At 46.2% G+C, this 23,425-nt stretch overlaps 1 protein-coding gene across 3 annotated transcripts in view; it reads right to left on the reverse strand.

Moving 5' to 3' along the window:
• Window positions 1-23,425, reverse strand: part of Reep1 (receptor accessory protein 1) — a 104,169-nt gene that overhangs the window by 35,040 nt on the left and 45,704 nt on the right. For all 3 annotated transcript variants that reach the window (XM_033765253.1, XM_033765252.1, XM_033765251.1), the window contains exons 2-4: window positions 19,349-19,421; window positions 8,448-8,524; window positions 1,068-1,188 (exon numbers count right to left, since the gene is read on the reverse strand). In XM_033765253.1, coding sequence (XP_033621144.1) covers window positions 1,068-1,188; window positions 8,448-8,524; window positions 19,349-19,421 — 271 coding nt within the window. The remainder of the gene's footprint in view (window positions 1-1,067; window positions 1,189-8,447; window positions 8,525-19,348; window positions 19,422-23,425) is intronic.

Raw genomic sequence — 23,425 nt, forward strand, 5'->3', positions numbered from 1 at the left:
TATTTATTTTTCAGCCTTTTTGATTTATGTCGTTTTCTTTTCTTTTTCTTCCTTCCTTCCTTTCTTTTTTTTTTGAGACAGGGTCTTACTCTTCAGTTCAGGCTGGGAATCCTCCTGCCTCACCCTTCTGAGTGCTGGGGTTATAGGCATTCACCACCACACCTAGCTATGTCAAGTTTTAAAAACATTCCTTTAAAAAATATCCTATGTAGTCGGGCTTGGAGGTACATATCTGTAATTCCAGCACGCACAGGCTGCTGAGGCAGGAGGATCATGAATTCAGGGCCATCCTAGGCTACATAGTGAGTGTGAGGCCAGCCTGGCTACACAGCAAAACCCTGTCTCCAAAAAGAAATACATAAATACATATTAAAAATATTTTATGTAAAAATTTAAGTGATCTATATGTAAAATTCATTTCTACAAAAGGACAGGGACTAAGGATGACAAAAGGAAAGGAAATCCAGTTTGAGAAATTAAATGGTGAGTGAATTTTTTCTTTTGTTTCAATTATATAAATATTTTAAAATAAATAATAACAGACATATTTTAGACCATTTCACCGCTATTTCTAAAAAAAAAAATGATGTCCAAAAAAATATAGTTAAAAGTGGCTGATGGCCAGACATGATGCCAGCTATTGGGAAGGCTAAGACAGGAAGACTGCAAGTTCAAGTTAGTGAGACTTTGTCTCAAAATGAAAAAAGGACTGGGGATGCAGCTCAGCACTCCTTAGGTTCAATCCTCAGTGCCACAACGAAACAAAGGGATATAGTTCTGCTGCCTGCCTCGCAAGTGCAAAGGCCCAAGTTCGATTCCTGGCACCAAAAACAAAACAAAACAAGCAAAAACAAAGGGATATATTTCGGTAACAGAATGCCCATAGCATGTGTGAGCCCTGGGGGTGGGGGCCGGGGAGAAAAAACAGAAAAAGTTAGCAGCAACAACTTGCTGAGATAATAAAAACCAAGCAAAAGGTCTCCTGTGATACAACAATCTTTTTTATTTATCAATTTTTTTATCTTTCACTTTCTGTGAGTGATGAAAGGTAAAGCAACATAAATTACCTTTTCTTTTGAAGACAGCGTGGGGTGTACAAACTTCCTGTACAGGAGGCTGGAGCCTTTTGTGTAGGGAGATAGCAGCCAGGCTACAAAAGCTATTTTTAGTTCATAATAGAATGGAAACCTGGAGAGATAAGAAAATAAATGTCCCATTAGCTTCTTAGCAACACTGCCCTGGGTCCATGAAGGACAAGACCTGGGCATGGCGTGGACACCTCTCCAGCCCACATCCCACTGCAGGGCTGCTAGCATCCTCCTCTGTCCAGCAGGGGAAGGTGTACATGCATACAGGTGCACGCGCACATCACAACCGTGGCCTCTCCCTGAAAGCCAGCTCAAGTTTTCTTCTGTTGCCTAAGCGACCAGGAATGGAGGCTCACTCCATCCATCACCCTGTGGCCCTGGCAGCAGCTGGCAGGTCCAGCAGGCCAGTCTCACTAAGGTTGGCATACGGCTCCAGCTGCAACCTACAGGAAGACCAGGTCCATGCTTGCCACCCCATTGTTCAGCCCTTCCCTGTGGCCAGAAGCACAAACACTCAGAGCAGTAACACAGGGCAGGCCAGACATCTCTGGTCTGAGAGTAAAAGCCACCCATTCTTGGCTGTCTTTTCGGCACACATAGAGATAGAGACATAAGACCAACTCTTGCCCAAAAGGAAAATGTTCTTCACCCTACTCAAGTCAATGCCAGGCAAATACATCTGGATCTTTTTGCTGTCGAAAGAAAGAAGAGCTTGGGGTGTAGGTAACATCCAATTCTGAAGTCCTGTGCACACTTGAGTCCATTCATTCATTTGTGCCACAAGCATTCATCCAGCACCTCTATGTGCCAGCTTGTGGTGCTGGGCAGATAACGGTGAGCCAGGAAGACCAGCTCCTCCTCCTCCTTGGAGTGTCCAGAAAGAGACAAGATTCTGACATCCCTGAACCTAGAAGTCCAGCCAGAGAAACAAAGAATGATACAATAATCACACCCAGGGCCGGCGATTTAGCTCAGTGGCACCACGCCTCCCTCACAAGCTCAAGGTCCTGAGAACAATCCCCAGGACCAGGAAAACAAAAACAAAAACAAAAACAAAGAATCACACCCAACTAGAACAGCGAGCACAGTGCCAGAGTGCACCTCTACTGGTGCACAGAGTACCTTTGTGCATATTTGAAAGTCAGCCCCTCCAACTAAATGCTGTTTTATGGGCACAAGCCTTGTCAAGCAGAACTTGGTCTGGATTCCAAACCCACTCACCTCCTCAGCCAGATAAGCCAATTCTTAGAGATAGCAAAGAGCTCACCTGCAAGCCCAGGCTTCCCACACAAACCTACCAGTCTGAGCCGACACTCCAGCCATCTTCTCTACTGGGACCTCACACCCTAGGCCACCATCCACTTGCTCCAGTCACCCTGGACCAGGACCTGACAGCCACAGACAGCCCTATATCCCAGAGCACTCAAAATTACTCTAACCAGTAAACTCCAAGCCTGTTTACCCTGCCTTGCCCATTCTTTCCTGTGGAAATCACAATAAAGCTTTTGGCTCATTTCCTTCCTCTGCCTTCTGACCCTCCCTGGGGCTTCCCTGAGGTCCTGCATGCTCTGGCAGCTGCTTCTGGTTTCTAGGAATCTGCAAATATAACAAATCTTTTTTTTTTCCTTCCTTCCTTCTTTCCCCCTCCCTCTATCTCTTCCCTTCCCTTTCTTCTCCTCCCCTTCCCTCTCTTTCTTTCTCTTTCTTTTCTTTCTTTCAGCAGTCTCACTATATAGTTCAGGCTGGCTCTGAACTCACTATGTAAACTGCACTGATCCTCCTGCCTCAGCCTCGCAGGCACTGAGATTACAGGCATCGATCACAACCTCTGGCTTAATAACTTACTTCTTGATAGGCATTTCCATGACTGCAATCCTTTCCACACCTGATTCAAACAAATCCTGGGCATCCTTAAAACACAATGCTTTGAGAAAAAAGGTCACCTGTGCGTGTCTGAAAAATCAGAACAGTTAATCCTCCCCCAAACAAGGAGGCACAAATGAAAAGGAGCAATTTCTAGCAAGTCAATTCCAGACCCTTTAGTGCTCACACAGACCCTTGAATCAGCAGCTCTGCCCACTCCTCCTTCCCTCAGGAAGGTCTCAGCTCCTTGGTTTTCTGCCTCTGCACAGACTCATCCTGAGCAGTCCCTCAGCAACCAGGGGGCAAGACTGTTTAGTGTTTCATAGTCAGAAAAGAGAGGGGCTGAAAGAAGGAGGTGTGATTCTCCCACAGGGAGACACTCTGGTGATTAATAATGGAGGAACTTTCGTTTAGAAAACAAGTATTTGCCAGTCCTGAGCGGAAAGCAGATGAATCTGGCAAGCTCAGAAACCAGCACAAGACACACCAACGATCCCAAGGGTATCTGTCACATTGCAGCTCTTTTATTTATTATGGAAAAGATTTTTTTTTTAAATAGGTCAAGTGTGAGCATAGTTTTAAAAGATGCATACATACAGCAGAGTCTCCTTCCCACTCCTGACCTTTGGTCCCTTTTCTAAAAGCATAAACATTATCAGTTGCTGGTGCACCCTTCTAGAATGGACTGGAGGCAAGCACGTACAATAATCTAGATGCTTACAACTCCCTCAACTGCCCTCCAGAGACAGCTGCATTCGATACACCCCCTCCAATCCCTTGTCTCCTTCCAGCACACACAGTCCAGTGTACCTTGAGGACTGTCTCACACCAGCACACAGAGAAGCTACCTCCTCTCTTACTGGCTGCTTGTGGGTGTGCAGGCATCTCCCCACATCCATGAATATTCACGAGGGCGACTTTAGCAATTAGGCTGAGCTGCAAATGAACCTTCTAGTGTGTTTCTCTACACATGTGTGCAAATGTGTTTGCAGAACAAATGCCCTGGGAGTAGAATTTCTGTGTGCACTTTAAATATGGACAGAGGCGGCAACTCCATGCAAACATGAATAAGAGACCCTGATTCCTCAGTGCACACCACTGTAAGAGCCTCTGCCCTGGGCCCTGATCCTCTAGATCACCCAGCCCTGCTTCTTCTCTGGCCAGTCTGCTACAGACCATCCCCTTCCCCGAGTTACTTTCAGTTTATCCCATCCAGGCTGACAGGAAAAACCTTCCTGCCTGCCAATCTTCTGGGTAATTTCTCCAGCCACATCGTATCAGATGCACAGAGCAGCTGCGGTGAAAAATTCAAGAGGGCAGAGTTTTTTTGGAGTGACCAGCGGGCCTGGCCATCGGGTGCCATCCCAAGTAGCTCTAGACTAGATGAGAGTGCTGCTCCCTGTTTCCATGTTCACCCTGGACTATGGAGCTCACGCCGAAGTCATTTGGGTGAGGGATGTCAACTGGCTATAGAAGAATCACAGCAGAATCGATTTGTTCCTTGGTGGTGTGATGGTTGACTGATTGTGTCAATTTGAGAAACTGGTTAAGAGAAGCTTAACTAAATGGGTTCCACAATTCCATGCCCTAGGGTGTGGAGAAACCCTCTTCCTCAGCTGGACGGTATAAAGAGGAAAGATAGATCTGCTTCTGTTCCTACGGAGGAGCTCCAGTCTTTACCTTGGCCCTGTATGTCATCTCCTGGCTTTCAGCACAGATCTTTCAGCAAAGTAGACTCTTAAGCCTTCTATCACAGACCCACTGGACACCTGATATGTACTTGCACAGGATGCTGCAGAAAGCTTCAGACCTTTGACTAAATGTTTGGTGTATCCAGTGTATTATCCCACTCTGTGGTTGGCCATTTTAAGCCAATCTTGTAAATTCACATGTATTTATATATCTTGTGTCGTATCGTGGAAAGGTCGCATAACTATCCAGAGCATTAAAAAAAAAAAAAAAAGCCATCAGAGCCTGCTAGTTCCTAGCCTTTCTAGAATTTTGGTTTAAAAAAGCTTTTTCTCCCCACTAGTATGAGGGATTGTACCCACACTTTTCACACTGAGCTGTATCTCCAGCCCTTTTCCAGTTTAGTTTTGAGGAGTGTTATGGTTCATATCTGGATGTCTCCCCAAAGCTTTAGGCACTCAGGTTTTTGGAAGGTAACTGAATTATGGGGGTGATAAAGCTGATGTGGTGTTAGGAGGTGGGGGTCTGGTCAGAAGAGGTGGGTTACTGAGGTTGTGACCTGGAAAGTTTCCCTCCCTTCCTGGCTCCTTCCTTCATGCTCTGTGCTTCCTGGTTGCCATAAGGTGAGCCGTTTTCCTCCCCCAGACCCTTCAACCACACCACTTCTGCACGGAGCCAGCTGACCATGCAAGGACTGAGACTTCTAATACTGAACCCAAATAAACCTCTCCTTATTTAGGCTGCAAGTGTTGGGTATTTTGTTCCAGCAACAAGGAAAGTGAGTAAGGCAGACAGTCTTGCTTAATTCCTCGGGCCAGGCTTGAACTTGTAACCTTCCTGCCTCGTCCGCACACAGATAAGATTACAGATGAGCACACTGTCTGGCAAAAATAGATCCCCTTTGAATGTTTTTTGGTAGCAAAATCAGAACCTCGTACCATTAACAATCACTATGTTTTCTTACTATTTCTTTCCTTCTGCTTTCTTTCTTTCTCACTTGCTTACTCTTAGATACTTGGCTTACTGATCTATTTGTTGTTTACTGATTAAGGAATTCATTCTGCTGGTAAATCCTACAGAAGAACTATAGATTAAAATGTACGTGCGGCGTAGTACAGGGATACCCAAGCTGGGTTAGATATATCCTTGCCCTTACAGATGTGTCACCTAGTAGGAGAGCTAGACAAACAGGTAACCCCACCAACAGTGCTGCACACTACACAAGGGACACATCAACAAAGTCCTACGGGGTGCAGGGTGAGAGGGCTTTACTTCTACCTCAGTTTCTTTTGGCTGCTTATCAACATCAACTTCAGGGTCTTCTTTACCATTTACCTGGTGTCACCTTAACCTCTATAGGCCCACATTGAGCCTCTCTGGTGGGTGAAGGCCCTGGTCCTCTGCAGAGACAAATGAGGAAACGGTCTTCAGACTGAGAAGTTCCTGGTGACTGCATACTGGGTTTGTGGGCCAAGAGAAGTTCCCCCGATAGCCAGTTCCTCTTGGGGAGTGATGTAAATAACTCTGGTAGCTGCTGTTGAGGTCTCAAACCTAAGCTCGGTGGAAACATCCTCACCTTTGTGGTGTGGAAAGAAGAGAGCTCTTGGCTACATGGGAGGAAAAGGTCTACAATGCAGCCAGGGAAGGAGCGGAGGATGTAAAGAAGGGAGAGGAAAGGAGGACATGAACGTAGCACCTGAGTAACAGGAATGCCATTGTTCAGTCACCAGCAGGGAAGAAGAGAGGACAAGAGGAGATGGGGACAGGAGGAAAGATGAGGTGCAGGAAGAGAGACGGATGCACTCTAGCACCTGCAACTCACTGCCATTGGAAATAGCCTGGGTGAGTTTCTTCCCACTGCTGCTGAGAGGTGCGGCTCTGACAGGTGCTCTGCGCCTATGCAGAACCAGCTATAAACACCTGAGTACAAGACAGCTCCCGGGCCACACTCTCTGGAAGCTTCTCCCTGTCTCCTTCTTCCCTCCTAGATACAAATGGGCAGGCCTTGCTGACCCTGTTTATACTATGTGGTCTCTAGATCACAGCTAAGGAGTAAGTGCTGCCAAGGAAGTATCAAGTAGTAAGTACTAAGCAATTTCTACATTACAAATTTGCAATTGGTAGGCCTACAACTTCAGCATAAACAGTATTGAGGGGTCATCTGGCAGTGAGCAGAAGCAGAGTCCTTAAGCTTCAGTGAGAGGGGGCCCTGAAGTGCCCTGCTACTCCCCTTCTAGAGTTTAATGTTTTAGCTTTTTTTTTCACTCTGAGTTACTCCAACTATCTCCCAACAAAGCCCCACTGCTTTCTCTTCCTTAAGTTAATCAGAGGTAGTGTCTATTGTTTGCTAGAAAGGATCCAGGAGCCCCAATAACCTATGACCCACAGGCCAAACCCAGCAAGTCACTTGTTTTTATAAATAAAGTTTTATTAGAGCACTGCCATTCATGTATTGTCTATGGCTGTTTTCATGTTGCAGTAGCAGATTAGCTTGCAACAAAGATTTATGGTCCTGAGAGCTTAAAGTAGTTATCACTTGGGTCTTGAAAGTATGCTGATGCTTGGTTTAAAGCTATTTCCTCCACTTAAAGCCCCCCAAATCTCTCTGAAGTGTATGGTGGGGAGGGAAAGTCCTGTGTCTAAGAAGACCAAGCCCTTGCCAGGGGTTCCAAGATCCTCTAAGGTGTTCAGATTCATGTTTCCTAGAGTTCTTGGGGTCCCTTGGTTTTGCCAACACAACTGCCACCAATGAAGTTTGCTTCCAGCACACCTAACCATCCTCGCCTTCACCTAAGAGGTAGAGGAGGGCCCTACTCATTCCAGAGTAAGGTGCCCTTGAAGAACCATGACCTCTAGGAATTTCCTATGGGAAAATGTCCCATATTTCCTCCATAGCTTCCCAGGAACATGCACAGCACCGAGGGACACCATGAAGTTGTGTGTCCCTATCCTGACAATATAACACCACAACATTCTGGAGAGGTGCCTGACTTTTAAGAGAGTTGGTCACAGGATGGAACTGTCCACAATAAATACAAGTAATGTGTATAGAACATTGCTAGAAGAAAACATAAGAAACTTTTCAGAGTGGTACCTGTAGCAATGGGAAGGGAATTGTGGGTCTGGGGGAAAGGATTATTTTTAGTGGTACTGGGGATTGAGCCCAGATCCTCACAAAGCATATACTCTACCACTGAGCTACCCCAGCCCCTAGACTGACTGTTAGTACATTGTTTCACTTGTATTTTGCACATGTATTATTTTGTATTTTTTAAATGTCATTTAAATAAAATCACCTTCCTAAATTACAAAACAAGTCACAATCCTATCTATCCTATGGCCATATTTAATCACCTTTTCCATCAGGGTAGAATGTTTTTAAAAATCAACCATGAAGAGGGAAGTGACCTACATAAGGGGTGAAAAGTAGGAAACAGGGATGAATGAAGAGTTGGGGCTGAGGCAGGCAGGGAAGGTTCCTCGAGAGTCACCGTCCCGGTAGAGGAGGCCAAGCTCAGGCCTGCAGGAGAAGGGCAAGGAGCACTTACTTCCCCCAGAAACACCTTTCCACCTCCGGCTAAGGGGACCAGCTAAGAAAGCTGCAAGGTGTCCATGTGAGGGGTTAGGAAGACTGGGGAATTCCACCCATACTTGAAGAACAATGTTTACAGACTAATTTATGAGAAATACTTCAAAGGACATCCCTGCACCTGCTGAGGTAGGGTGTGGGGCTTCAGCCCTTCCCCTCCTCTCCCGTCACAGTAGGCCAAGTAATCTTGCAAATGGCCCAATTGCTGGAGTACTTACCAGCAAAGGAAGATGTCTGTGAATGTCTCCGCTGTGGTGAAAAGTGCAAATATAATCCAGTACATCATCCATTTGACCTGTTGAAGGAGAAAGCACAGAGCTAGTCAAGGACAACAGGCTGTTCAACATCAAGCAGAACAGACCCAGACAGCAGATGCCGAAGTAGGTCCAGGCTGCCACCTACATGTGCAACTCTCTCTCTCTACACTTTCCCACACCTGGGAGCTGGCAGCAAATGGGCTGCTCCACAAATGATCGGGATCAAGGTCAAATCAGACCCTGGATGGCCTTCTACAGCCCTAATGTGAGCAAGGGAGACCTGCAGCCCAAGAGTGACACAGGATTGTCAGGTCATTTTTCTAGAATTAACATCAGATGAGTAAATGCTCCACGCCTCCACACAGACACACCTTGGGATGACCTTTCACTAGGCCAGACTCTCTGGGATGGAATGGCAGTCCATTTCACAGTCACTTATGAATCGTTTCTTGGGGAAAACCCCCAGGGATACAGGGAGGAGCTAAATCTTTCATTAAATTTCTCCTATGTGACCCTCCTCTTCCATTCCATTGCCTCTCTCTTCCATGTGCCATCTCTCTTGAGCTACTGCAATGATCTCCTAATTGTTTCCTTTCTCCTGGTTTTTGCCTCACCAACCTATCTCATAGATCAGTGATGGCAAACATTTAGAGCTTTCAATGATACAAACAGGCTGCTGTAGCACACATACCATAGGTTCACCACCACTGCTATAGGTCATTCCCATTCTACTCTCCCTAAAGTATGAACTCATCAGACTACTATTTACCCATTTAAAATCTTCCAGTATACAGAATAAAGACCAAATGTCTCAGTGTGTTCCCTCCACTTCCAGTCATGGTGGCATAGCTTGTATTGGAGTAATCCTACTGGTATAAGTCTCAAAACGTTTCAAAACAACTGTTTGAAGGGCCAGGGATTTAGCTCAGTGGTGCCACCACCTACCTTGCAAGTGCGAGGACCTGAGTTCAATCCCCAGTACCAAACAAACAACTCCCCCAAAGAAAACCACACAATTAACTGAAGTCATTAGAGAACAATGAAAAGCAGGCAGAGACCTGAAGGAATTTAACTCTTATTTGCCTAGAAAACTGGAAAATGGACTTGGACGCTTTCAGAGTTGCTGGAAGTTGAGAGGGAAAAAATTCTAGAGAGAAGGAAACTTACAGAGCAGGTCCCACCACCATCTCCTGTCTACAGTGAACTACAGCCTCATCTTGGTGCCAGATCTCTGTCCGCTTCTTAACTTGTCCTTCTTATTCCAGTCAAAATGATCTTAATTTCAAATGCGATGACTCTCTTCCCTAGCTTAATGTCTTCAATACTTTCCCTGTTATTAAGATAAAACCTAAATTCCTTAGATTGGCTTTCAAAGCCTTGTATGAGCCAACCTTTAATTATCTCCATCAAGGTGGCCTCCACATAACTTCCCTCTCCCATTTCACATAACGAACCACTTTCAATCTCCTGAACAGTCTTCTTTTGCCTCCAGATTTCAGTCCTCGGATCTCAGCCTAAATCAACATCACTTGCTCAGGAAGTACCCAAAGCTCAGGTAAGTACTGACTCCTTTTCTTCCTCTTGTAATGTCACACTTGGTCCCTGCCCTAACACCTTCCATACTGCTTTAAATATACCTGTTTATTCTTCTAGTCTTCTCACACATCATTTTATTTCTAGGACCCAGAACAGTTCCTAGCACACAGTCAGTACTGAATGAACATGCTCAGAATGACTGCATTAGAATGTGGGTATTAGGATTGGGAAGGAAAAGATGGTTCTAAAAGGGTTGAGAAGGAATACACTTTTTTTTTTGGTACTGGGATCGAACTCGGGATCTTGTTCTTGTGAGGCAGGTGGTGGAACCACTGAGTTATATCCCCTGCCCAAGGAATACACTCTTGAAATTACTGTTCAGATGGCTTTTGAGAAGAAAAGATAGTATTAGAGATAGCTTGGGAAGCAACCAATGCTCCCAAGTACCCACTGAGTGGAAGGTCGCATTGATAGGGGAAGAAAAGTTCCTGCTGAAGCCAGAGCATGAGTGACTGGTGACTATGGGGCTACTCAAAGTAAAAAGAAAGAGCCAATTTAGGCTCCCCATGAGGGCAGCCTGACAGCCAAAGGGAGCATCCAAAGAATGCCCAAACTCCCTCCAAAGGCTCAGCAGGGGGGTAGGGGCTGCAGGCACATAGCTATAGGAGCCATGGCAGACATGGAGCTTGAAACATTAGGCTAAAGACATTTCCATTATGTACTCCTTCCCTTTAAAATATTTTCTTCCTTAAAAAAAAAAAAATGGTCTGAGGATGACTCACGGAGCCTAAGAAGGTAAATGGAATACTGGTGACTTGGAGATGGAAACCATATTCATCTAAAATTACCAGGAAAAGTTCTTCATCAGCAGGCCTTAGAGAAACCAAATGACATCTATTTTTACCAAGGTTTGAAATAGAACATCCAAGTTTGAGGAATTCTATTCAAACTGCAGGATGGGGGAGAGGGAGCCTGGTGCTTTCCATGAGAATTAAGAGAGGGGAAAAAGGTGCTATGGCTGATTCGGGAGGTCATGTTCAGCAGCAGCTACAGAATGGAAAGTTGTCTGCAGCCTGGGAAGTCCCTCTGGGCTGGTCAGGGGCAGGATCCAGCAGTGAGGAAATGGGAGAAACTTCCCCCTTGGCCACAGCAGCAGTCTTCCGAGCTTAGGGTGGGAAGTAGACCTGGAGACCCTCCAGGGAGCTCAACAGCTGCTGGACTCCATTAGACCTTGCTCCCACGGCTCCTGGCAGCCAGTGAAAGGCCCCCATTATGAGCTGTGGATGTAGCAGTGTGAGCCACCCCTGCAGCCTCACTATCCTCTTGGTCTCTCCTCTAACAAGGCACACTAATATTCCTCAAGCCTTTCACATTCCTCATGCATCTGGCCCTGTTCCAGACTCACAGAGACTTCCCTGTTCCAAATGACTGAAGAAGAAAAACTCAGAGCCTGGTTCACAGATAACGGCATCAACTGCTGGCAAGAGCGCACAGTGGACAGCTGGTAATACGGTTGGGGTCGCCCTGGGAGAGCGAGGAGGAGGAGCAGACAGACTCTAAGCAGTGTGCTTAGCCTAGGAAGAGAAATGCTCTCAGGCAACACATTTACAACCGTCTCCAGGTGTATCAGCTACATTTACTTATTTTCTGTATTCTTGATGCCCTTGCATCTGAAGCCTCACAGATAGGGGACTGACACCATTCCCAGGGCTGGCTAGATCACAGAGATGGCAAGATTTTCCCCAGCCCTGCAGGAGCAGCCCATTCATATGCAAACTAGCCAGTCGGGAGACTTCAACTTCTCCTTTATGGGGCTCTCCAGGTTGAGCCAATATTCTTCCCCCACCATAATTACCCCAGCCAAGTCCCAGACAACTAGAGGCAACCAGCTGTTAGAGGAGGGCAGAGCCTGCTGAAATTATCCAATGAGTAAATCCCAAATCTGCCTGCCGCCTGCTGTTCCTTTACCTTCGCCACAGAAGCCTCAATGCAGTCTGTTGCCCACAGCCCTCAGCCCCATGTTCTGCCTTCTGGCTGGCTCTGGTGTTTCCCAAGTGGCCCTACTTCTAAGGAGCTGTGGGCACAAACATCTTCTGTGTCATTTTTGAGTCTGTGCCTTACTACTCCTGAGTAAAACAAACCCCAGGTACATTTAAAAACACCAGGCAAAGGTCGGATAAATGCTGAGGTTTGAGCAAGGGACAAGGCCGAGCCTGGTGTGGAGGTGGTGTGGGAATAATGCCAGTGGGCCCAGAGAATGAAGCTATTTGTGGCCCATGCTTATGCTTGCCAAAAGGTCTCACAGCAGAGGAGGCTCACAGTAGCCAGGCGGATGAGACACCCAGGCCTGTGGATGTCAGCCAGCCTCTTTCTTCAGACTTAACAGCTCACGTTTAATTGGTTCATGCACCAAGTGGCTACCTGTAACTGGCAGAGACAGCATAAGGGCTCAGCAAGGTGGAATCCCTCTTACCAATGCTGACCTGGCCCTGACCACTGCTCAGAGACCATGCTGACAGCAGCAGCAGTCAACCCTGTTTAAGGCGGACCAGAACTCAAGGTAGCAGCCAGCTTCCTAGCACCAGGCCCCTTCTCTAACAGATGGCTCTTCTCTGGACTATTGATTGTTCTGCATATGGACTTGCTTTTCCCACTCCCTGAATTCTTGGAGCCACAGAGCAAGCTGGGGTCTAGGGATTGCATCTCAAACAATACTGCTTCTCACCAAGGACCCTCCATTATAGTGAAAGAAATGAGATCACAGGTTGATGCTTTGGGGATATGTGCTCCATTGCTTTATATAATGCTGCCCAGCCTTGAGGAGTCAGGAAGAGAACCAGGTGGATGCAGTTTTTTCTCTGAGTCAGTACCAAAATATTGCACTGCTTCTTAGAATGCAAAAGTACAAAAATGAAGGAAATTAAGGATAATGCCAGCTCTTTGACACTCAGAATATGGTCCATGGACCCGCTCCATGGATATCACCTGGAACGTGTTAAAAATGCAGAATTTCCAGCCCCATCCCAGATCTACTGGATCAGAATCAGCATTTTAATGAGATCCCATTAATATGCACGTTATAGTTTGAGAATCACTGGTCTAACACAACATTCCTGCTTCTCATTTCCAAGTCTCTGCTCTCTACTTTGTAATGATTTTTAGAACCTTACTGATAGATGATTCTGCCAGAGGATATAAAATATTTCAATGAAACGGAAGCAGAGACCTTACTGTGCATGGCCATTTCTAGGACACAGACAATAAAGGGACATATGTGCTTTGAAAGGGTGAATGATTCTAATTATGAAGGGAACTCAAATTACTGCTACCCAAGGCAGCAAGGAGGGTAGGTAGAAACTGTGGGTTACCTGAGGGGGCCTCCTGGCACTGTTGTGTTCTGAGGTAGAAGTCAACAGATAAGTACTACAACCCTACAGAGGCAAGATTGCCAAGGCCTCCGGTTCTTAAGAATCAAGATTTGGACCACATCATTGAAGAAGGAACCCACTCACTAAAGCTCTATCTGAAAACACAAGGAACATGGATTGGGTAGTGAATAAAGGAAGTGTTGGGAAAACTTGAAAAAGAATGCATGTCTATGGAATGCTAGATGTCCAGCACATACTTCTGAATTATCTTGATTCTGCAGGAATCTTGTTCTGCAGTGTCTTTTTTTTTTGGTTTTGTTTTGAGACAAGGTCTTGCTGTGTAGCTCAGGCTGGCCTTGAACTTGTGGCAATTCTCCTGCCTTAGCCTCTCCAGTGCTGGGATTATAGGCCTGTGTCACCATGCCTTGCCTCAATGTTTTTGAGCTATTTTACAACGTTAGAAGTTTTAGAAAACTGATTGCAATAAAAATAATTTTGTCCACAGGGGTGCCGTGAGCTTTCTCTAGTGGAGGTACAACTGAACTCCCCATTTCAGCAAGAAATCAATTAACAAATTAATTTCAACATTCTAGATTATGTTTGCTGTTTGAAGTCTCCTTTGAATTATTCGTTTAACTCCTTACTAGTTCCCTTGTTAATGAGTTCAGGAAAATCTTCAACATATGTTTTTTTTTTTTTTTTTTTTTTTTTTTTTATAATTTTTTTTTTTTTTTTTTTTTTTTTACTTATATGAAAGTTATGATTTATCCTATTTAAAAAATTATCTTAACTAAAGATAGAAGCACTGCTATGAACTGACAGTCTGCTGCATGAACATAGACTGTAGCTTCTATCCATATTTTCTTCCTTTTTGTGCTATGTAAACTGAAATATTTCCAGTACAATGGGCCCATGAGTTACAACCATCCCGACATATGAACAACTTGGGTTAAGTCTGGCATTTTAGTTTTAAGTTAAAGACCAAAGTCTTGAGTTATGACCCAAATGCTGGCCACTTCCAGATGGCCTCAGATACAGATTTAACCCTTAAAGAGTTCTGGAAGGAACATTACATTCTTTCCTGTGACGGGTTAACTGAGAAATGCTGGGCCAATGTCTCTCTAAGGACGCTGAGGTCTGCCTGTATACAAGAGAAAGACTTTGAGGATTGTATCGAGGAGCCTGAACCTTCACTGACCAACGTGAGTTACAACCAGCCCTTGCAAAAGAATTGTTAGCAAGTCAAGGGTTCACTGTAATTATGTCTTAATGTATTCCCTCTGCCCCTAGATACAGCATAGCAGCTAGCAAGGCTGAATGCTGGACACCAAGCCAGGGACCTATCACAACCAGAGGAGGAAAGGACTCTGCCCAGAGATGCTGGACCTGGTGGTAGGCTCAGTAACAAAACAAATTTTGGATTTAAAAGTGAGCAAGAATTCTTGTCAGAAGATTGTTTTTTTAAACCAAAATATAGGTAAAGGCTTCAAATGGCATATGTAGGTTTTAGGCAGCTAAAGAGTTAACTGTATTGTTTGTCTTTGTTTTTTGTTTTGTTTTTTTTTTTTGGTACCAGTGATCGAACTCGGGTCCCTGTGCTTGCAAAGCAGTCACCAGAACTACTGAGCTAAATCCCAGGCCCTTAAAGAGTTAACTGTAATTGCTGGTTTTTAGTTTTTTTTTTTCTTGACTACCCAGGATCCAAAGCTTTCTGGATCCAAGGAACCTCCCAGCATTGAGGGTCTTTGTAGGAGGCAAAACCTCAGCCCAGACTTGGGCTGGAGATCTAGCTCAGTGGCACCACACTTTTCTTACAAGTACAAGGTCGTGAGTTTGATCCCTGGTACTTGGGTGGGGGAAGATTCTTAAGATTAATATTGAGTGATGTTTAAAAAAAAATGTGAGGTTTTTCATGGTCAGGGGTTAGCTCAGTGGTGCCGCCACCTGCCTTGCAAGCACGAAGTCCTGAGTTCCATCCCTGGTAACAAAAACAACAGAAGTGACGTTTTCAACTTGGCAATCTTGCTAAAATTATAATTTTTTTACTGGAGGGTGGGTAGGGCTGAGATGCTTCATGGCTAACAAGCTGCCAGCGATGTCAGTGCTGGTCCACGGATTACTGAGAGCACTAAACACCTGCAGAGAAGCAGCTTGCAAGTAGGAAGATATAAGATCAAGGACAATGCTGAATTCTTTTTTTTTTGGTTTTTTGAGACAGGGTCTCACTATGTAGTTGAGACTGACCTGGAACTCACTATGTAGCCCAGGCTGGTCTCGAACTCACAGTGATCCTCCTGCCTCAGCCTCCTGAGTGCTGGGATTATAGGAACAATGTTAAATTCTGTATTCGGGTGTTTGGCCTCAATCTTGAGGCCATAAAAAGACCCTGAGGAAGTGAGATTAATAGATTCCTGTCTTTAAAAGGTCTCTGAATGTTGTATGGACAACAGAGTGGGAAAGAAGGGATGGACAGGGCAGCCAGTTAGGTATGGTAGGCAGGATGATGGGTTCCCACAGATATCCATATCCTAAATCCCGTATGATACAAGTAAATGGGACCTTGCAGAGTTATTAAATTGAAGACCTTCATATAGGAAGATTACCCTGGACCAGCATAGTCTCATGCATTCTTAAAAAGGAAGAACCTTTCCCAGCCAGCGGAGAGGCAGAAGTGACAATGGAAATATGCAAGAGGGATGGAAATATGCTGGCTTTGAAAAAAGAGGAAGGGACACAAGCCAAGAAGCGCAGGAAATGGACTCTCCTCCGGAGCCTCCACAGGAAGGAAACACAGCTCCACCTAACTGGAGCCCGGGGAGACCTGGCAGGCTTCTGAGGTGCACAGTTGTAAGATAAGGCGTTTGTGTTGTCTTTCTGCCACCAAGATCATGATAACTTATTACAATGACAATAAAAAACCATTCCAAACCAGATGTGGTGGCACGCACCTGTAATCCCAGCACTTTAGGAGGCTGAGGCAGAAGAACTGCAAGTTGGAGCCTAACCTGAGCAACTTAGCACCTTAATGAGACTCTCCAAAAAAAATTTTTTAAGGGCTGGATATAGTACAAAGGCCACTGTGCAAAGAAAACAAACAAAATGAGACTGATCCCATGGGGGAAGGAGCTCATTTCAGAGAGTAGCAGTACAGCAGGAAGAGAGATGTGAAAGACCATGGAGGGCTAGAAGTAAAGAGACACAGTCACCAACCCTGTGTGTGTGGAGTTGACTGGTGAGGGAGAGGAAATTCTCAGATTTCTCTCTTGGGCAAATGGGGGTAGGAGTCAAAAAAGACTGCTAGGAAAAACAAAACAAAACAAGAGAGTATGAGTCACAACACGTAAGAGTGAATGCGTGTGACAGCGCATGACTGTGACAGTGAGTGTGAGAGCGTCGTGATATCGCATGTGTGCCCGCATGTCACAGTGAGTGTGAGCACAGAGAACACACCCCTGCTACCACTCGGCTCCTTCCTTCCCATTCCATTTCTACCCAGAAACCTGCTAATCTCAACTCCGTAGCTTCCCCAGGCAGCGAGCAAGTTGCTCTCCAGCCAACACTAACAGCTGCCCTGCTTGTCAGTGACAGGCCCTGCTCTCAATTACCCACTTGCCACCCAATCGCAGACCAGGCTCCTGTGAGTTTAGTCAGCACGGATAATGCACCAGGGTAGCCTCTCCTTGTTGAGCTAAGAGAATTTCCAGCCCCTGTAAAGTGGAGGATCGGCCCTTGCACCCTGGTGACCCTAGTCTGGCTTCCTCCCTGGCACAGGTGCTGTGTGCTGGAAGCGGGGAGGGGCCCGGAGAGGGAGGGAGGGCTGGAAGAGGTGGCCTAAGGCCTTACCCAGGGCCAAATCTACTGAGAACCGGGAGGTTCTGTGTTGCAACTTCCCAGCTATTTATAGTGTGTACACTGAAAGTCACACACCAGGCAGGGTCTTCAGCGGGGGAAATTACCCCTTCTGTGGAGCACCAAAATGCAAGCTGAATCCATTGTTCTGGGAAGCTTGGGAGGTGTCTGGTGCCACCATAATGGCTGCTTGGGAAGTCTAAGACAATAATGATTTGCAAAACCCACTCAGCACTATTGTGTGTACATGCGTGTGTGTATCACTGAAAGTCACACACCAGGCAGGGTCTTCAGCGGGGGAAATTACCCCTTCTGTGGAGCACCAAAATGAGAGCTGAATCCATTGTTCTGGGAAGCTTGGGAGGTGTCTGGTGCCACCATAATGGCTGCTTGGGAAGTCTAAGACAATAATGATTTGCAAAACCCACTCAGCACTATTGTGTGTACATGCGTGTGTGTGTGTGTGTGTGTGTGTGTATGTGCGTGTGTGTGTATGTAGGAGACCAAATATTCATATTCTCAGAGTTGTTTTTGAGCCTAACATAACCGCCTCCATGTTTACATCTGAATCACCTCACTGGCACAGACGTGCCAATGACTGTACTAATGGCCTTGCTCATTTAATGACCTAATCTGTTACATAACAACTGTATCTCATCATAACTGTTACTGTACAATATGTTTCTCCTTTATCATTTTATGATTAGCCACTTCCTCTTACAAATTTGTGGTTTTTGCCTTTATATACTGCTTGTGCCTGCAAATAAACGAGACCTTGACAACTCTTTGCTTGGTCTCCTTCTCTCTGCGCCTCTCTTGTCCCATTTCCAGGTATCTCCCCTTCTCGAGCTCTGCTGATTACTGACCCCGCGGGCCGGGGCATGTGTATATGTGCGTTACTAGGGATTGAACACATGGTCATTGCACTGAGCTACATCTTCAACCCTTTTTATTTCTTATTTTGAGATAGGGTCTCAAAAATCATTAAGCTTCTCAGGCTGGTTCTGAATTTAGCATCCTCTTGCTTCCTGAGTGCTGGGATGACGGGCATGAACCACCATGCCCAGCTTCAATTATTTCTTTACCTACATCAGACTTGCTGGTGACATCTTCTGCATGAAAGAGAGAGAGGGATTGCTGTCTCCCACCCTATTGTTCAGATGGGGACACTGAGGCTCTTGGAGGTTCAAATGTCAGAGCCACGGTCCGACCTCTGTCTTTTTGTGCCGAAATCCATATCCTTTGCCCCTTTCCCTGGTTGCTGTCCTACATGGGGAAAGGCACCCATCTCTCATCCCTCACTGTAGCATGGTTTTGTCAACCAGAAGTGACCTGTGGATCTAAATCCATATCCTTTGCCCCTTTCCCTGGTTGCTGTCCTACATGGGGAAAGGCACCCATCTCTCCTCATCCCTCACTGTAGCATGGTTTTGTCAACCAGAAGTGACCTGTGGATATCCTGCTGAAGGAGGCCTCGACACCCAAGTATGGTGCCTGAGGCATGCCATCACCCACAGTAATTAATGTAATTCTCCAACCAGGGAGATTTCCCAGGCCCCTTCCCTGAACGCAGCCTTCTGCAAAGTGCAGAAAAAAAAAGGATGAAGAACAGATCCTGCCCTCAAAAAGCTTCAACAGCAACAGGGTTGGAACCATGGGTGTTGGAATCACCGACTAAAGTAGGGTCAGAGTCCTAGAATCAGGACAAAACCTAGTCTGCTGGACTCTAGGACCTGAGCCCCCACCCTTGAGGCCAGGCTGTCCCCAGTGACAATGCTTTCAGCTCTGCAGAGTGTTCTACATACAAGGGAAACCTGAAGCTGAGGGAGGCAAAGTCACACGAGGCACATGGCAGAGCCAGGACCTCTGATTCCAGAGTCCATTTCCTCTCGCTGTATCCCTTAGTGTTTTTCTCATTTCAGCATTCAAGGTCTAGACAGGGGACAGGTATAGACAGGACAGGAGTCCCGGGAGGCCTCATGAAAAGAAGCATGATGAAGGGACTCAGTGTCCTCACCAGGGAGGGCACCCACCTTCTGCAACGTCACAGCCAGTGGTAGCCTCCTTATCGCTTCAGTCACCCTTTCCAAGATAAATAGCTCTACTTACGTATTCTTTAATGTCCTTCGACTTCACAGCCTTGTAAGAATAATATGCAGGGTAAAGGGTGCCAAATATAAGCCTAGAGGGAGAGAGAGGAAAAAGGAGAAATGTGATTTTTGTTCATCCTGTTTGATGGAAAATGTCTGTCTCTGATGCCAGGAGCAGTTCTCCAAGCCACAGAAAATACTGTCGTGGGACCAATTCATCCTTATGAATGCTCTGAAGGTTTCCTGCTCGTGGCTGGGTTGTCCTTGGCAATCCCCATTTCCCAATACAGCTCACTTCCTCCGTACAGTGTTTGGCGTCATGGAGACCAAAATTAAGGTGAGCGGGGCAGCCCAGCTCAGCTGAGCAGCTAAAATCCCTGAAGTCAAAGGCTGACTTCCCTCCTGCTGCTGATCCTCCACAAAGCCTGCCCACTCAGATTCAGCCTCAGCATCCTGCATACAGAGCAAGCCTTTCAAACTGTAAATTCGGGAAGTCAGCACCCTCTCCGACCAACACACTCCCCTGCCTTAAGCTACTTCTCACTGCTCTTAAAATGCAGAAGCAAGGGTATCAACTCTCAGTAGGCTTCCCCAGGGCTGCACAGGTCAGTGCCCCTAAGGACCTGCATGACATAGCTCTGCCTGCTCTCTTCCCTCTCCACTTTGTCTGTGCCCATCCTGCTCTCTCCTTCTGCAATCTCCTCTCTCTATTCTTTGTTTAGTAAGCACTTGCTCTGTAAGCACTCAGCTCCCACCTCCAGCTTGACTCCTTCACTTCAGAAGCCTTCTCTGACCTCCCAGACTAGGTCCAACCTGCCCTCTACACTTTCAAAGCACAGCGTACATTTTATCGGGAGCCCTTATTTCCTTTCCCCTACCCTTCCCACTTCCCCTAACCTTTAGCCCTTTTCTTCCTATTTCACATTGTCAGTTATACAATTTGTATACAGTTATACAATTTACACTTTTAGTTTTTCACATCAGAGAAACTATTCAGTATTTACACGTGTCTTATTTATTTCACTTAAGAGTATGGCCTCAATGTGCATCCATTTTCCTAGGAATGACTCTAATTTCTCATTCTTTATGGCTGAGTAGTACTCCATTTTATAGAAAAACCACATTTTCTTTATCCAGTCTCCAACTGATGGGCAATCGGGCTGTTTCCAAGTTTTAGCTATTACAAATTATGCTGTTATAAACATGGGTGCACATATATCACCGTGATATGATTCTTTTAATTCTTTTGGAAAGATACCCAGCAGAGGGATAGCTGGGAGAAGTGGAACCTCTAATCCTAGTTCTTTGAGGTATCTCCATATTGATTTCCATAGTGGTTGCACCAGTCTGCACTCCCACCAACAATGGAGAAGGGTTCCTTTCTCTCCTCATCCCTGCCAACATCTGTTATTGGTTGATTTCTTGATAGCAGCCATTCCTTCTGGAGTGAGGTAGAATCTCAGTGTTGTCTTCATCTGCATCTCTCCAATGACCAGTGATATGGAACATTTTTCATATATCAGGTGCTCTTATAGCAGACTCTAAGTGCAGAGAAGGGATCTGCTTTGCTCAATTTGTCTTCCCAGCACCCACCATGTAGTAGGCCATCAGCAGATGAATGGACACAATGTTGTGCCCAGAACGGCTTAATCCTTTTTCTCAACTGATTAAGGCACATCCAGCTGCCAAGTCAGGTGTAAGCCAGTGGTGCAGGAGCCACCCTGGCCCAGGCCCCGCAGGAACCTGCATCTCCTGAGATAATCCCACAGAGTGCCTCTGGGGGTTCCTGCAAGGAATCTGCCTGACTAGAAAAAGATACCACACCAAGGAGGCCCACAGTCAAACAGAGAAGAAGTGGGGACACCTTTACCATGAGCACTGTTGCCAGAAATGCCAGGTTTGCATTGCTGGGACAAAACACCAGACACCCACCACTTAAAGAGGAATGGTTTATTTTGGCTCTTGGTTTCAGAGGTTTCAGTCCATGGTCAGGTGGCTCCAAGGCAGAAACATGATGGCAGAAAGGCACACCAAAGCTGTTCACTTCATGGTAGCCAGGAAGCAGAGAGATGGAAAAAGCCACAGAGAAAGGAACCAGGGACCAGATACAGTCCCAAAAATCATGTTCTCTTGATCCACAAAACACACCCAGAAGTGTGCTCTTCTTATTTCCTATGTGTCTTTTAAGTCAATCAAGTTGTCAAGATTAACCAACAAAACAAAGTAAACTGAACCAAGTCAGTTTTTGACACAGAAAGAGAAAGGAGTGTGCAAACTCCTGGCTTACACAAACCCGATCTAAGCGCCGTACAGGCCTTACCCCAGTCAGACTGCCCTGGCTGAAGGAATCCCTTATACAGATGGAACCACAGTGCTCAGAGCCTCCTGCTCGTCTAACGCGTGACCATGAAAGAGAATAAAGCGGGGGCCAAGTTGACCTTCTCCAAGCCTGGCTTCCTGCCGTCACTGTCCACCATTCTTGTCTTGGAGAGCAAGGACATTTTATAGCAAGGCAGAGGTGATCAAAATAAGCCAGCAAAAGGGACAAGGCCAGGCTGGCAGGAAAGTAAAAAAGAAAGATGGGGGTGGGAGGGAGGGAATTTAAGAAAGAGAGATTGACAGCAGTGCCAAAGGCACCAGGTAGGCCAGGGGTGCATGGCTGAAGGATGTTCCTTACCAGCACTCTGGTGAGGGGGATTTCCCAGCTACTTCAGCCTGCCTCTTGGCCTACCCCACTCCTGAGCATCCTCAGAAACCAGGGAGACTTCCTTCCTGGGTAAGGCCAACCCTGACCTCGGCCCTCCCTCCGACTGGACTCCTCTCCCTGTTCTATGCTATCACAGCTCCCTGCACTTTCCATTTGGATGGTCTGCTCCATACCTGCCTCTCCCATAACACGGCCAGTTCCACAAAGCCAGGGCTGGCGTCTGTCTCATTCACAGGAAGTGTTTAGTAAGCGTGTGTTCACTGCATAAAGTTTCAGAGTGCGGTGACATTAGGTCAGCACCATCCAGGGAACACAAGTACTTTGGGGCTGAGGTCTCGGCGGCTAGGTGGATGTCGGACAACACCAGGCTGAATCAGCAAAGCCTCAGAAACAAAGCCACCAATTCCAGGGAAATAAACACATCACTCCTTGGGCACAGATGCCTGTTTATTATCTGTTTCTACAGGCTGGTTTCCAGCTCCCACTTGGAGGCAGCATGTGAGCAGCAGAAGAACCCAGCAGCCAACTGATTGGTCCTCTGTGAACTCCAATAGGCTGTGACTCTCTGAGGTCACAGAGCTGCAGAGCTTCTGAGCATCCTGACAGGGAAGCCCGGGCTCAATCTGCTGGACTCTTCTGAAGCAAACTGGTTACTAGCATCCCCCCTGCCTGGGGCCTTTTTAAAAACACGGGGTTGGCTGGTCAGCACACACCTGTAATGCAGCATTCTGAAAGGCTGAGGCTGAAGGATCAAAAGTTCAAGCCCAGCCTGGGCAACTCAGTGACTTAATGAGACTCGCTCAAAATAAGAAAATAAAAATATGAAAAGGGCTGAGGATGTAGCCCAGTGCAAAGGCCCTGAGTTCAATCCTCAGTACAACAAAACAAAAAGCAAACCAAATAACATAGGATCCTACTGTAAACAAATCTGCACTTCATTCTCTAATACACTTTGGTCTCTCAAAAATGAGAGTGGAGTCTCTAAAAAGCTCAGTAACACTTGGCATTTCACTTCCCTGGATTGTGGCATTAAAATGGCTAATTTTTATTAATATACTTTGAAGGAAACAATGAACGAAGCAGGCCCCAGCCTAAGGGGCTTGGTTCTTAGGTCAGCTCACACCAAGCCCTCCCCCCCACCGCCTGGTCCTTCTCCAGCTGCCCCACCTGCTGCCCTCCCAGCCTCATGGCCACCTTTTTCCTAACACCAGATCACAGGGCCAGCTGCTGCCCACATAAGTCAGCTTGCCAGTGATCTGTGACTTCCTGGCTGCTCTTTCTGAAGCTGGACTCTTAGTGCATGATCTGCCTCCCAGCCTGCAACACTTTTGTTTTCCCCAATAAAGCCTCACTATTCCTTTAAGACCCATTAAAAAAAAAAAAAAAAAA

Source organism: Fukomys damarensis, unplaced genomic scaffold (assembly GCF_012274545.1).
Source record: "Fukomys damarensis isolate Sample0158 unplaced genomic scaffold, DMR_v1.0_HiC HiC_scaffold_2, whole genome shotgun sequence".
Lineage (NCBI taxonomy): Eukaryota > Metazoa > Chordata > Mammalia > Rodentia > Bathyergidae > Fukomys > Fukomys damarensis.